The following is a 16,337-nucleotide window of genomic DNA, read 5'->3' on the forward strand; positions in this document are numbered from 1 at the left end:
ATCAAATTTAAAACCTATCAGTTGTACAATCTAAACCTTCTATTGTCATCTTCTTAAATAAAAATTTGGCTTGAATTTTCTATATGATGATTCAAGACTTAAGAATTAAGTTTTGTTTTTGGATTTTTCATTAAAAAGAAAAAAAAAAACTTTTGTTTTGGATTTGACCAAAGAATAAAGAATTTTTTTTACAATTAGTTATCTATCATTGCTAATCAACCAAAAAACAATAGAATAGTCAATAAATAATTTCATGGCTTTAATATATTTGATAAAAAAATATTGTGATATATTAATAAAATATTAAATTTTTAATTTTTGATAATTTTCAATGTCAAAGGTATTATCTTTAATAATAATATTAATGAGTGTTATTAAGATATTTATTAATAAAACCTACCTATATAATAACTTTATAGCAAGTGCCCTAATATTTAAGTCAATAGTTTTTATTTTCATTTATGCGTGATAAAATAAGAAGATAAAAATATTATGCAATTTGTTGGAATTTTTCATCAATTGAAAATAATTAATTAATGCCTTTTTGATCACCAGCAAAAACTACTGGCATTATTGTTGTGATGGCGGTGGCCAACGGCAATGGCAGGCAAAGTCCATTGGCCCGTGTATCCCCCAACCTTTTATATTCTGTTGACTTTCATAATGGTGATGAATGAGCATTGAATTTAATTTTCTTCTTACAATTTTTATTTTTATCTTTTTCCCTATCATTAGCTAAGAAAAAATGGTACTCTAACATCTTTATAAAGGAGAGAAGTAGCTTGGTTAGGAAAGGATATTGAAAAATGTTTATCACATTTTAATTTTCTTTTGTTTAGTACGTCTAAGTATTTGTTAGCATATGGAAATGTAGAATTTGAATTCTAAGCTAAGTTAGAAATTGAAAAGAAAATTGTAATTCACTCAGTTTCAAATGTGAAATTTCTTTGTATGTCATCAAGAACTTTTTTATTTTTAATAACAAAAATTCTTTTGATAAATCTCAAGAAAATTAGTGAGGAGATGTGAATGTACATTAATATTTATAAATTATTTGAATTTAATTAGGATAAAATTTAAATTTAATTTGATTATTATCATTATAAATTGTTTTGTTTTTAATGAGGAGGAATTCTTTAATAAACCTCAAAAAAACTAGTATAAGAATGTAAATGATACATTAATATTTATAAGTTATTTAAATTTAATTTGAATAAAATTTAAATTCAGTTTAATTATTGTTAAATCGAGTTTAAGGTCAAGCAATTTAACTTATCAAACAAGTCATGTTCGAGTATTTTAATGTGCATATCAAGTAATTTGTGAGTCTAATTAAACTTTTAAATTTTATTATGTTTTTATTATTTTATCATTTTATATATACATATATATTAATTCGAGCTCAAACTCGAATTTAAAGGCATAATCAAATTTAAAATTGAGTATAAGAATCAAGTTTATTTTTATTAAATGAAGTTAATTAAGAGAGTTTTAATAGTTAGATTTTTATCTTAATTTGAATTTATGTTTAAAAATTAAAACTCGATTGAGTTTAAGATAAATTTTAAGTAACAAATTTCGAATCAAATTTAAATAACGTATGAATCTAATTAAACTTTTAAATTTGAATATATTTTTATTATTTTAGTTAAAAATTTATTATTTTACTTTTATTTATCAAATTGAGCTCGAATTTAAATTTAAACATATAATTAAATTTGAAATTAAGTTCATTTTTATTAAATAAATTTAATTAAATAAATTTGAATAATTTAACTTTTATCTCAAATTAAATTTATATTTAAAAATTAAAATTTGATCGAACTTGAGATGAAATTTAAATAAAACTTGAATTTTTTACTGTAACAATTTAGCTTGACTCGATTTTACCATCAAACATAGCATAGAAATCCATCGTCGTGACATCATAAAATTGCAGAAAAAATTTTAGTAACAAGAACTTATATTAACTCTAATTGTTATTTATGTCGTAAAAATTAACTACAAATATAGAAGAGAATGTGGTGGTTCATGTGTAAGTGTGACATTCTATATTATCAAAAGGTTGGATGAAAAAGTGATAATTACATGAAGGATATAAGAACACATTTAACTTTGGATTTAAATAATGTCCACCATGAATGTTTGAATTTTGGATTTAAGTAGTCTCGGAAATTATTTCAGTCCCGTTTCAAATTGAATCCAGACATTGACTAAAAAAAAAATGCCTTATCTATTTTTATTAATGGAAAAAACGATATAAAAAAAAATTGCCTTATCTAGAGTCCACGGTGAAGTTCTAAGCTAGGGTGGAAGCGAGCTTAGGGCAAAGAAGCCAAGAAGATAAAGCTGAAGATAAAGAAGCAAAGATGTTTGGCCTCTCAATTGCTTCCCTAACAACCGTTACTTTCCCTCCGAAACCCATATCTTCAATCGCGAAAACTACCTTTACTGGCTTTAGAATCCATCAGTTTTGTCCCCAACGGTTGCCTTCTCAGACGACGTCGTTTCGAAAACCATCGTCGTCGGTGGTAATGCTGGCTAAGAGAGAAGAAGAAATGAGGGAAATAAGAGCCAAAACGACTGAGGAAATCAACGACGAAGTGGTTGAGTTAAAAGGAGAGCTTTTCATGCTTCGTCTTCAGAGGTCGGTTCGTAATGAGTTCAAGTCTAGCGAGTTTCGCCGCATGCGCAAGAGGGTATTCTTTTTCCCACTAAATTTTGTTGTTTTCTTCTTCTGACAATTGAATTAGATTTCAAATGTGGTTTCAGAGTCTGGGTTTACTATAGTTTTATTTTAAACCATAGAGAAGGAAACGAAGGTATATTTGAATTCCCATAGAGGTCGAATTTCACAAGTTTCTATAGATACGGGATGGGGAACTTTGCTTAGATAAAAAATGTCAATGTTAATTGTGCTTCAGGTTGCCAAAATGCCACGGAGAATGTATCCATATTTTGTTTAAGTGATAATCAACAAAATATAATCAGTAAACATAAAAAATTCTATGGGATGAATGCATGCATTTGCCTTCAAGTTTGAACCAAAGAAGCTTAACAGAAAGTAGGGTACAGTAAACTTTATGTGTTATTAGTAGCATAACCATGATCAATTTATCTTTTTGGTTATGCATATAAGTGTGTATGTGTGTGGATTCACTCATTATCATTATCCTTTTTGTTTTTACATTTGGTTGGTTACAAAGCCTGTCATGTTTTATTTAGTAGGTTGAATAGTCCAAAGAATCTGTTTTCTTTTTCCTCTCAAAATTTGGGTGGCTTTCTTTTGCTCAAGTTATATATGAAACCAATGTTGTTATTGGCCAAATTACTCTTATGAGATTAAGAATGGAGGTTAGGATGTAGGGCTTGGGAGGAGAAGGGGTGTTAAAGCCTTTTATGTGACAGGTGGAAATGTTCTATTATTCATTTGAAACCATGCCTCGTTGGAAAGTGGGTTGTGGGCTGTACAAGTGATGGCTTTTGTAGCGTGTTTTTGATGAATTCGTTGCGTCTACCTGGTTTTCCACTTTTTTTTTTCTGTAATTATTGTTTTCTGTCTAATTGGATTCATTCCAATGTCAAGAGAGTAAGTGATGTAGGACAAATTCCCCAGGATGACAATATCCAGCAATTCTCAATATCAAAGTTGTTCAATAATGGACAATCCAACCTCCAAACTTAATAAAACCTATATATATATATATATAGCTTTATAACCCTGGTCTTAAGCCCATGGGGAAAATAAAATCCACCTAACCCAAATAAATACTAATGAAAATAAAGTTAACAAACTAGTCTACTAATAAATAAATCCTAGTTCCTAAATTTACATGTAGAATAAACATTCTTCCAAAACTTGGAAGACTGTTCTTCATCAGTAACAGGTTGGCCAGATGGAACTGTATAAAAGGACCTTATTTCCTGAGTTTCCATAGGATATGGTCTTAAGTGGAGGAAATTGTTGCAATATAATCTGTATGGCTAGCTGACCCTGCATAATGGGAAAATTTGGTTGTCATCAATGGTGGATTAAAATTTGTGGCTTTATTTGGATTATGGTCAAATTTAACTGCTTTTTGAGGTGATCCTTAGTGCACTGCAATGTGTATTGGGTAGATACAGTTGATAACTTGATGGACTGTTATCTTTGCCAGATATTTGGATTATGGTTAAATTTAACTGCTTTTTGAAGTGATCTTTAGTGCACTACAATGTGTGTTGGGTAGATACAGTTGATAACTTGATGGACTGTTATCTTTGCCAGATATTTGGATTATGCCATTTCCTTGGTATGGCCTGCCTCAGACTTTTCAGGCTTAAAGAGAATATGTCTAAAAATAAGTGGAAACAGAGATTAGGAAATAGTAGACACTTCTCCAATCAATTATCAAGATTATTGTTTGGTAAAGTCGAAGCAGTATTTGGAGTTAATGACAAAGACCCTTTGCCATTGTTTTTTATTGATATACTTAATATAGTTTAAACAAAATGGTATTATCATTTGCATTGTGTGACAACAGCTGTGAGGGTAAAGCAAAACCATATAAAGATAACCTTTAAACTCCTTAAATTATATGATGCAGAAATATGACAGTTACCTGAATTGTCTGCCTCAGCTTTATGTTACCCAAAATGCTGATATACGAGTAGTAGCCATTTAGGTGTGATCTGGTTTCACTTATGGGTAGTTGCAAGAGGATAGAGGCTAAAATGAAGTCATTTAAGCATGGCTAAGAAATAAGAATTGGTGTGTGGTAGGAGGAAGGATGTATTTCAATTTTAAGTGCTCTGATGAAACAGAAATCAGTCTGTAGACCTGATATTGGCAAGATATGCATCTGCTGGCTGTTGTTGAGCATACTGCCCTTTGTTTGCATGTTTATCTTTTTATGTTTTGGTTGTGGCAGAGAGGGGGTTGTTATAGGATTTCTTTTACTGTTAAAAGTGCTTGTAGCATACCAATTTGAAAAGGTATTTAAAAGGGGTTAATTCTAATCATTTTACACATATTATTTGACCATTCAGTATAATTCTTCATGGTCCCAATATATTTGCTGAATTGAATTAAGGACAATATATATGGATTTTGCATACTGTGATCCCAATTCTATGGTTACATTTGCAATCCGAAAGAGACAAGAAAGGCAGATAATTGATGATGCTTGTCTTGGGACATTCTAAAGCCACACCTGGAAACTTTCTTATACCTGTACTCCTTCTGATCTTAAAATTTCATGGTTACGTTTTTGACCCTATACTTGTTCTGGAAATCAACCTTTAATTTTCTTCAATTTACGAGGCTAATGTCTCAGTTCCTTGCACATGTTATTGGGATCATTTGAGTTTTTTTGTTTGTTTTTTTGCTTTTAATGTTTTATTATCTGAGGCACTAAATTACGGCTTGAACTTTAGTCATATGTTATTTATCTCCTTTCTAAAGATTAACGGTGGTTGTACCATGTGTTTAAGCTTTGAATTCAGTATTATTATAATGATGAAAGTGTTCTCCTCGATAGATTGCTCGCATGCTTACTGTTAAACGGGAAAGAGAGATCGAGGAGGGCATCAACAAGCGATTGTCAAGAAAGTTTGATCGGCAATGGAAGAAAAGCATTGTTGTAAAGCCACCCCCATCTTTGAAGAAGTTGCGAGAGCAAGAGGCAGCTGAAGAAGCTGAGAAATCTGCTTGAGCTACTCGCGATACTTCAATTGTTCATGGCTTGCGAAGGGCTCTTTAAATTGCTGCATTTTCTATTTTTTACAACATTTTGTGCATAATGTTGTTGAAGCTAGGTGTGTTTTACAATATTTTTGGTTTACCTAAGATTATTGATTGTCCTACGTCTTCTTTATCTCCTGGGAAAGCACTTGACAAATTCAATTTTACCAATTCTGATTGTTGCTAAAGCCTCATTTTTAACAAACAAATGCCCTCAAAGGGCGGCAAAATTTCATCGTGGAAACGGCGTCGTTTCCTTCAACTAGATCTCTCGACTCTCTGCGGCCTTTTTCTTGCCGTTTCACATTTGCTTGCAATTAAAAAAAAAAAAAACCTCGAAATCACCATGGAAGAAGGGCCAGAACCCAATCTCCCAACCAAAACCCTAGGCCTCAACGCCGATTTACAGAAAAAGCACCAAGCCATGCTCGATCGCCTCTCCAATCGCCACCAAGCTCGTTTAGATAACTCGCTGGCTCGCCGATCTGACTCAGGCAACTCCTCCGAGTCCACCTCCTCTTTTCTCTCCCGCTTCTCCGACTCCAAGCAATCCATCGACTCCCAACTCGCCGACTCCCGTCTCATTGCTCAATCCGATCCATCTCGCCTCAAATCTCATTTCGCCAATCTCTCCTCCTCCATCTCGGACCTCGAAATACTCGTCGCCGAGAACTCTTACTTCCTTCCTTCTTATGAAGTCCGCTCTTCTCTCAAAACCATCTCCGATTTAAAGCAAAATCTCGAGACTTTGAACTCCGAATTGATCCCAAAAAAGAAATTTTCCTTCAAAAACAAAGCCACAACAAAAAAGGAACCCATTAAAGAGCCCGAACCCTTAAAATACGACACCGTTTCATTATCCAATTTCAAAATCCCTGATTCCCCCGGGTTTAGAAATAAAACAAACGAAACCCTAGTGAAGAAATTCAAGGGGACGGATATTGGAGAATTTACGCTATCAGATCTCGATTCTTGCGAAGTAAGATTAACCGGTTGCTGCAATGCGGTTTTTATGAACAGATTGAAGAATTGCAAGGTTTATTTGGGACCAGTGATCGGGTCAATTCTGATAGAGGAAGTGGAAGGGTGTGTTTTCGTATTGGCTTCTCATCAGATAAGGATTCATCTGGCAAAAAAGTGTGATTTTTATTTGAGAGTGAGGAGTAGGCCGATAATTGAGGACAGCAATGTTGTGAGATTCGCGCCGTATTGCTTGGATTATGAAGGTATTGAGATGGATTTACAGAATGCAGGGTTAAGTGAAGAAACGGGGAATTGGGCGAATGTGGATGATTTTAAGTGGTTGCGAGCTGTGCAGTCGCCAAATTGGTGTGTTCTGCCGAAAAATGAGAGGGTCGGAAAGGTTCGGGTTGAGGATTTTGAAAGCGGAATTGAAGGTAGTTAAAGATTGTTTTTGTAATGAGGGTCTTTGAATTATTTGAGTTCTTATTGTCATGTTTAAATTGATGCTTGTTATCTCACTTTTTTGAAATGGAATTCGAAATGAAAGTGTCAAAGGAACATTTTTATTGTGCTGTTTGTTTGTTTCTTCTTCTTTTCTGTTGTTAATTACAAGCTTTTGTATTAGCTTTGTTAGACTCGTGGAAAATGGAAGATGAAAATTAATAAACTCATGGTAATCTTTATGTTCCTGCTTTCTGTAATTTCTGGTTACATTTGTACCTGCACTTGAGGTTATTACTTGTATGATTAGGACTAGTTTTGCATGGCATTTTGGAGATCTGAAGAATCTTTTATAGTATATGTTTTGCATTGAACCCTGATTAAAAACTTGAACAGATTGGTTTATCGAACTTTAGGTGAATGATTGGTTTATTTGTTCTTTGTCCCACTAAATTTCCATAAATTTTCAACCATTTTCCTCACAATGTGCAATATATACATAGTGGAATTTGGAGGTAGCAATTAAAGGTAAATGGAGATTAGATGAGGCAATCATTAAAATGATGATGGCTTTTGGGTGTGGTTGGATTGAGCTGAAATATGTTGCCAACTTCTTTGGCTCCATTGATTCTTTCTGGAGCTTGCTGCTGGAATTTTAAGCTTCTCCTTTTATCTTTTTTTGTGGAATGAATTGTCGGTCTATTTCAAGGACTTGTTTAAGGTTAAGGTTAGGTTTGAATTCCGTCACACTTTTGGTGTGGAGCAATTGAGTTACCACCAGTTGAATTCAAATATCAATTCTAATGAGGTCCATAAATTTTTCATTAAATTTTTTTTTCAATCATAGCCATTGTAATTTTTTTTTTTCAATCGCAGTTATATTAATTTTTATTACTATTTTTAATTTTATCAGAGTTAATTTCACTGTCCGTTCAAGCAGAGCCTAAGTAAGTGTTTGTCGTCATGTGTTTAAGTAGACCTGGTTGGGTGCCCTTGAATTTATTAAGCTTCACTGGGTGTCGGAGCCAAGGGTTTGAAAACACGTAAACTATTTGTTTATCTAGATAGAGCCAGAGACATTTTGGTTTCCATAGGGGGTTGAAACAAAAATATCCCAAAATTCCATCCAAACAATGTTTTCATGAGTTATCTCCGTTGTCAATTGAATTTGCTCCAAGTGTCAGATGACTATTACCCTTTCTCTTTAAAACAGTTTATTAGGACGTGCAGTGTAAACAATTTTTTTTATAACCAAAGTGAAATATCTTACTTATTCTCTCTTAAAGTGCTTGGCATGACAAGCACCTTGCCTACTCTTCCACCTCCCTCCAAATGCTTGGCGTGAGTCAAACAATCCAAAGCTTGCTTTGATATTCAAAACCAGCTTATCAAGGTCTATAGTGTCAACATATTTTTTATATCCCAATGACACTCATTTTACATCGATGTGAGATTGAAATATTTTATATATTCTCTTTTGGAGAGCTTGACATTCACCCGGTTTTTTTTTTTTTTTTTTGAGTGCTTGCCGCTGACACAAGAACCAGCATTGCTCATAGAGAGATCGCACGTATTATGACCCTTTATCGCATGTCTTTGATTTAGTTGGTAGATTTATGGAAATGGCGCTTCGTTTTCGACTGGGAAATTGGCATGGCATATTGCCCACTAACTATTTGTCTATTGCTCCTTTTGAGATCCATTGTAAAGATTAGGCACTTTTACGCTATTCCTTGGAGCAGGTAACTCTTCTGCTTGACTTGTCCGCCAATCTTATAGCTAGGCTGTGGATCATTTGGCCACCATGTGATCTCATGCAACCAAAAGATTAATGCATTTTTGACTTTATGGTCGCTTCACAATTTGTTTTTGGTTGAAGAAAATCCACGGTGAATAAATTATTCAATTTTTTAAATAAGAGTAAAATACGTCGTATCCAACAACATAAAAATAATGATTGTAGATTATACATTTGAGATAATTTAATAAGAGTTTATTGATTAGATTCAAATTTAAAATTTTTTGTTATAGAGAATAATCCATGTCAATTGAGTCAATTGCGTCTTAAAATTCTTACTATTGTCAGCCAAATTAAATAATTGGATGTTTGAAAATCCAGGGTTCCTCTCCTTAAATTATACTAATTGATTATGGTTTTCTGGAAGGCTATATAAAAGATTCTTTAAAGGAACTATCAAGTCATTGAAGCTAATATGCCGATGCCAGTATGAAACCCAGTATTCTGTCAAATGTTATTGTGATTTTTACTTCGAACATTGTCATGATCGATTGGCAATAGCACTTAAAAGCCTTCTCGCTTTGACCGGACACTTAATTCAAGTCTTTCATTTAAATTCTGCATGAGTCATCAACTCCTGCCTAAAAAACTAGTCCTCATAAAGTACGATTCTGAGCAGGGCACCAGCACTTTCCAGTTAGTGATCAGCTTTTATTTTAATAGGAATTTCTTTTGGCCATTTTTTAAAAACCTGATTCAACCCATTTTAGGTTAATTTCTGCTTCAAATCATTTTTGTAAAACTGGGGTCCTGCTGTTGGTCTTTACAGGCTGAACTGGTTCCTTGATCTGTTGCTCAGCACAAGATGTCAAACAGAAGGGGAACAGACCGAAGCTGGTATAGGTGTCCGCATCGTAGCCTCGCTTTCTGATTTAGTGCACAGAAAAATCATATGCTTCCACACCAACTCCCACCATGTGATCTGCATGCACTTTTTTTCAGCTTTGACATGATTTATAATACTTATCTGTTAATAAACAGATGTTAATGATGCTGTTCCTTTTATCTCCCACTGATCCAACCATGTGACCTGCTTTTTTTTTTTTTTTGGATATACATGTGACCTGCTTTTGCATGCACCGCTAATTATCTCAACTTTTGACGAGACTCTCTTGTACTTAATTTATCCTAGCTGCTCAGATTTCATGAACCAACCTCTCTGACTCTCTTAGTTTTCAAGTAGTCCCTGCTTGACAAGATATTTATATGCCACTTTTACAGGTTTCTCATATAATTAGTTTCAATTTCTTCCATCTTATTGCCTTATGCTTACCCAAATTTAAGGTGGATAGGAGACAGTTTTGCAGACTAATTTCTAAGGTATGTTTTGAATTTTCTTTCATTTTGTTGCGGTTCAACCATTGAATTATTTGTCAAGAATCAGCTTAATGCACTATAATATCTAGTTCTAGCTTAGTTTTTGTATACTTGGACAAGTAATTCTTATGATGAAATGTCACTAAATCAAGATACAAATTTGTCAGTAACAATGAAGAGGGGCTCATAATGTCAAATGCATTAACTTATTTTCTTCTTGATTGTCAGATACTTGCATGAGTTTTTCATATTATCTTTGATATTCTGTAAAATTGAACTATGAATATTAATTTCCATCTAGAAAAAAAGAAGATGCAAAATTCGAGATCAATAACATCAAAATAATGAGATCTATTCTTTTTTTCTTTATTAATGAAACATATCATATTAGCACCAACATTTGATTGTACAATACATGTGTTTATGTAATGCACTTGCTTAAAAAACTTGCATAAGCCCAACATTTTCTCTCATTCTCATTTTTACTTCCTGTATGCTAGGTTTTAGGACCTAGCTTAGTGTCAATCACTAATAAAATTTGGGTGTGGGCCATGAGTCTCTAATTAGCTAGTCCATTGGAGGGAGACCAATAAAGTAATTAAGATTCCTTTGGTTGATGTTTTTATTTTATTTTTTGTTATTCATTCTTTGTTTTTAGTTTTTATTTTTTGTTTTTCACTTTTCTTTTATAAAAGTAAAAAATAAATTATAAAAAGTAATAATCAAAGGAAGTCTAAATTAAACAAGTTTAATTACATCTAACCTTTTCTATTTATAAAAACTGGGTCCAAGATGAAATGACTTAAACCAAGACTTCTTCTTTAAACATAAGTTCTAATTATCAAAAATAATGAGGAAAATTTTACTACAAAAAGAAACTAATAATAAAGGCTTTGAAATTATCTTCATCATTTTCAATAGCTATGATGATATAAACACAAATTTAAGATTACACATGCTTATTTCTAGCTAAATCATTTATCAAATAAGTAAAATCTTACTCTCTAGGAACATGAAGCTATTAAATTAGTAGGTACCAATACTATCTCCAAGTATAACTTAATAGAGTTCTGAAATTATACATGGATTATTAAATTAGTTCTATGTAATTCTACGGTTTAGAAAGTGGATCAAAAAATCAATTTAGCTGAAACATATTCGTTTTCTTTTAAAGGAATATTTTATAATTCTTTTAAAAATTAAGAACCCATATACTTGTGTACTAGCAGTACAGGAGCAAAATTGCATTCTTCCATATATTCTAAAGCTTTTCCCAACAAAAAGAGATGCATTTTGGAATATCTAGGAGAACACAGTCTTATAATTCCTAGAACAATGAAAAAAATATTTTGTCTGATTACTATTGCAACTGTCTCTTTACAGAAGCTAAAAGTCTTCCTGGAATATAGCTTGTTTTACTCATTTTTTTGTCTTTTCCAATAATTTGTTCAAAGAGCACTCTATCAATATTATAGTTTTAATACTCGAAAATCTAAATCATCGAAGTTGCTAAGTCTGGCAGCTGGCTAGTTCCAGTTCTGTATCTTTGGCTTTGGATATTGATATTATACCATAATTTCTTTTGTTTAGATATTTTTTTTTTTTTTTTTTTTTTTGCACATTAAGTGGCCTGCTTCTAACATTGCATATTTAAACATGATTTTCTGACTGAACATAAGGATCTTCTGGGAGTATGAAATCTACACCTAATTGATTTCCCACGTAATGGTTGCTAAAGAAACATTCTGGGAAAGTATTGTTTATAAATACAGTGCAATCAAGCAACATGGTTAAAGTTATTCTTTTGCTGAATATGTTTGCAGTTATGTAAATCTAGGTTATGAATAGATTTTACAAAGATTAAGATAAAACGAGTGGGTGCATGATTAAGCAGAGAATAATTACTATACACTTTATTGGTGTTTTTTTCTTTCAATTTTCATTTCATAATTTTATGTATGGTTTATGAAGGGAATATGTATAGTATTTTTAATTACTTGGTTAATTAGATACAAGATGACAATTTACAGCTGTACCAAACAATTAATATGAAATGGACGAGATTGATGCCTCATAAGTAATTAGAATTACTGTTCTGTGATGATAGTATTATATCAATCTTATTTTATATTTTGAACATGAATTTCATTAATGATTATATTTCTGAGTGTAAACTTGGACCAATGTCCCCCATAATCATGGTCATGAATTTAAACTTACTAGTAAACTTTAAAACTTTAACTTTTTGAAAACATATCATCTTTTGATATGCTTGGTGTATGGTCTTCTGATTGTCTATGAAATTTCGCTTCTTTGGTTAATTTACCTTGGGTTTCTGAGGAAGGGCTATATATTAGCCTAATAGCTTCTTTGTGCTATGATTGTTTGGCTACCTTGTAAATATGATATTTCAATGAAATCCTTGCCTTTAGAAAAGGAAAAGGTAAACAAACTGATACATTCTTCAATTCTTTAACAAGCTAAACCCCATTTTTCCCCCTAACTTTGTTAAAACCTTGGTTTTAGATTAATGCCTGTAGGCTGTAACAACTTACTATCAATACGTATAAGTATATAGCTTTTCTCCAAAAAAAATCATATACATATTGATTAATGTTACTATACTGTTGAATTATGCTCAACTTGTTTTGTTGTTGTTTTACCTGCACACACACACATTTATATAAAACAAAAATTTTAGACGCTTACTTATAGAGTTCCTCTTTCTATGAGGTGGGGTAAATTCCTTAGCACTGTAAGGTGTATTAATTAAACTTGCCTGCTTGTTTTTGCTGCTGCTTCCCCATACTAACACATACGGCAAGTAGCAATTAATCTGTTTACAAGTTTTCTGATATATACTTGAATGCTATCTTCTTACTAATTGATCAGCTAGTGGAAAATTCAAATTAGCAACAAATTTAGGTTAATCTTGCAAGTTGGTATTTTTATATGTGTTTCTATGACATGTACTAACCAACTTTTACTCTCACTTTCTTTCACTTTCCTTAGCAGTGAATATGATGTCATTGTCTGTGAGGGTTAAGCCAACAAATAATACATGGTAGTTGATGGCTAACAATATAAAGATCCCATTTGTTCCAAAAAATTGTCAGGTATGCTTTGTCATAAATATTTGTCACATTATTATAACATTTTATAGGCATCACTGCATCTAGATCAATTCATAATTACTTTATTTACTCCTAATCCTATATTGATAGGCATAACGGTTGAGAAAACGATATTCAATGGTTGCAATCAAAATAAGGAGTAATCAAGAAGCTTTAAAATTTTTTATTAAAACTATGGTTCAATGACCCCTAAGTTCCAGTGTCATTTCAGAAGAAATCATATAGTCTAGTAGGCGTTTTTCATATGGTAATACAAAAGCCTTATATATTATAGAGTGGAAACTGTGAGTACACTTGTGTCAAGGCCAATAGGATGCAATGCATGAACGTCTTAGGGAAAGTGAACCTTTCTACACGTAATTGTCATTGAAATGGTTAAGATATGATGAAATTAGCATAGATTTTGAGACCCCACTTCAATTTTTTTTTTCTGCATTCTATTAGGGTTGTTGGGCTATGAATAGTTGAAAAGGGTGAAGTTGGTGTGCCATGTACGCTCACAAATACGATTCACGTGTAGTGGACTTAATAGAAGTATTTCTTATTAACTGTTTATTATGACCACTCTATTGCAATTGTTTTAATTGTTTAATAGAACACTGAATTAACAATGCTGAGATATGTCAATTTTCTATGAGGCTTTTACCGCAGGGATGAAAGTGCACTGCAATTTTCATTGACGTTATGTGTTATTTGCTTTGACCTACAGATCATAATCAGGATCAGGATCAGGATCATTGATTATTATCAATTTATCATAGGAAGTTCAGAAAAGGTGAAGATGATGAAAGATTCTGGACGGACCTCCATGGCAGATTGCAATGAATTAGTTCCACAAAGTTATTTGAATCTCAGGTGCGTTGTCTGAGTCAACCTTCATATGTTCATACTCGACATCATTTCATTTGCTAGCATATTAAAATTAAAATAAACTAAGATGACAAAAGAGGAGTTGAAAGAAAGATTGTTGTCGCTAATGATTTGAAAATAAATCCAGTTTAAAGAATTTACATGTTCTCCATCTCTAGTAAGTGCTTAAAATTGATCTGTGCATTTAATGTTTGCTTAAAAACAAGTATTTATGGGTTTTTTTTTTTTTTTTTCCTTTTCTGCATGGAGATGGAAGGACACAAAACCATATACGTGGCAAAGGAAGTGTAGAAAGTCCGAGTTTAGATGTATTGGGTAGAAACTTAACTGGGGAAGCAAATCAGTTGTTTAACTGACCCTACAACTATGATTTTTTTCTAATGATAAATAATAATAAGCCGTTTAGGTGACATCACTTACTCTCTAAATTCTTTATTTGAAACCTGCTTCTTTTTTTTTGAGAGGGAGGCTGGTCCACCCGACAAGGAACCCGAGTTGAAGAAGTTATCTCTCTCTTTCCCTCTAAACAAAAATTTAGCTAGTTTTCTTGATGAAGGTGTTCATCTGTTTTACCCTTTCGCTGAACAAAAATCTTGGTTTTATTATGGGTAAAACTTGTGCCAACAGAAAAATGAGGTCAGTGAAGGAGAAAAGAAAAAGAGAGAGACAGGACATGGTGTTCTTCCAATTCTCGTTGTTGTTAGTTTGACTCTTGGTGGCCATTGATGTGATGCTTTATAACGAGTTTAGGTTGGAAATAGTTAACTTATCTGTAAGAAAATAGTGATTTTGGACAAAAAGGACCCTGAGTTATAAGTCTATACACCCACAGCAGCCATCAATTGTTAACAACATCTTCAAAAGTATATATAGATATGATTTATTTTAGGTTGAGTATATATATATACACACATGGCTAGATCAGAAGAATTAATTTTATAGCTGCTTTTTCCTGTTGGTGTCATTTTGTTTCTTGTTTTTCAAAATTCTGTGTAATATTATGCTTTTCATAGGGACTATAGTTTCTTCATCAGTTTCATTATATGAATTTCCATGATTTACTTTTTTCATTCTATATTTAATATGTATCACCATTGACTTGCATGCTTTCTTCCATTAGTGCTATTTCTGTCATGGAAATAAATGAATATTTTAGAATTGTAATCCAGTGACAATGATAGTTTATTATAGGCACGACAGCTAAGGGAAGAGTAGAGCTTTCTTTCTCTGCTTAAAGATTGAGAAATATATATGCTTTAGGTGTCAAAATACTTGTATATAATTCACCACGAAAAGGTATGGCTACTTAACCATTTATAATACCACAAAGAGGTTGATCGATAAATAAATATAGATATGCAAATATTTTATGTACTATATAATTATTACAAGGCAATAGTTAATTAACTATTATTTTAGCAACTAATTTCAGTCTTTGTCTCTACGTATAAATATGTTATAAATACATATACTCTCAAGTTCTAACCGTATATTTGCACCAAAATACATTGGCCTCCTGCCTTGAGTGCATCGGCTTTGTATATTTAGTTCTCCATATTTGAGTAATGTTTTTCCATGAGGAACTAATTAATCATTACGTGATTTTATTAAAATCACTGTTAGTACTAATATTTATGAGATTACTAAAATCACAAGCAAATTTAAAATTAAATTCAATTGATTTATGTAATAATTTTTAAAAAATAACATTTAATAAATTTAAAATTCAAATTTCAATATTTATAATTTTTTTATATCTTCAAAATACCCTTTTTTGTACAAAAAAAAATCATGATTAGTACTAATTGATGATCTGTTCCACCGTGGAAAATGAAGGTAAAATCAGTTTTTCATATATATATATATATATATATATGTCTCTCTCTCTCCTTCTCCTCTTCTTCGTCACTCCATCTTCCTCTTCCTTGAATCAGGACAAAGAAGAAAAGGACAATTACTACATCAACAAATACCATTGACGAGTTCTTGTTAGGGTTAAAGAAGAATGTCTTAAGGGTTTCGAAATATGGTGGAAAATTTAGAGAGTTTGCTGCAACCCCCTCCTCTAACCATCTCCCTATTTGGTCAAATG

General features: G+C 32.2%; 2 protein-coding genes across 2 annotated transcripts; both read left to right on the forward strand.

Moving 5' to 3' along the window:
* The first annotated feature begins 2,193 nt into the window (after window positions 1–2,193).
* On the forward strand, window positions 2,194–5,855 carry LOC111292807 (large ribosomal subunit protein uL29c). The gene is made up of 2 exons (XM_022885393.2): window positions 2,194–2,699; window positions 5,520–5,855. The coding sequence occupies exons 1-2, from the start codon at window positions 2,370–2,372 to the stop codon at window positions 5,691–5,693; spliced, it is 504 nt and encodes a 167-aa protein (XP_022741128.2). The 5' UTR covers window positions 2,194–2,369; the 3' UTR covers window positions 5,694–5,855.
* Window positions 5,856–5,867: 12 nt separating this feature from the next.
* Window positions 5,868–7,273, forward strand: LOC111292806 (tubulin-folding cofactor C-like). Its single transcript, XM_022885392.2, has one exon. It carries the CDS (start codon window positions 5,931–5,933, stop codon window positions 7,125–7,127), a length of 1,197 nt encoding a protein of 398 aa, XP_022741127.2. The 5' UTR covers window positions 5,868–5,930; the 3' UTR covers window positions 7,128–7,273.
* The last annotated feature ends 9,064 nt before the right edge of the window (window positions 7,274–16,337 follow it).

Source organism: Durio zibethinus, chromosome 10, assembly GCF_047325235.1.
Source record: "Durio zibethinus cultivar Kanyao isolate XHJ-2024 chromosome 10, ASM4732523v1, whole genome shotgun sequence".
Taxonomy (NCBI): Eukaryota; Viridiplantae; Streptophyta; class Magnoliopsida; order Malvales; family Malvaceae; genus Durio; species Durio zibethinus.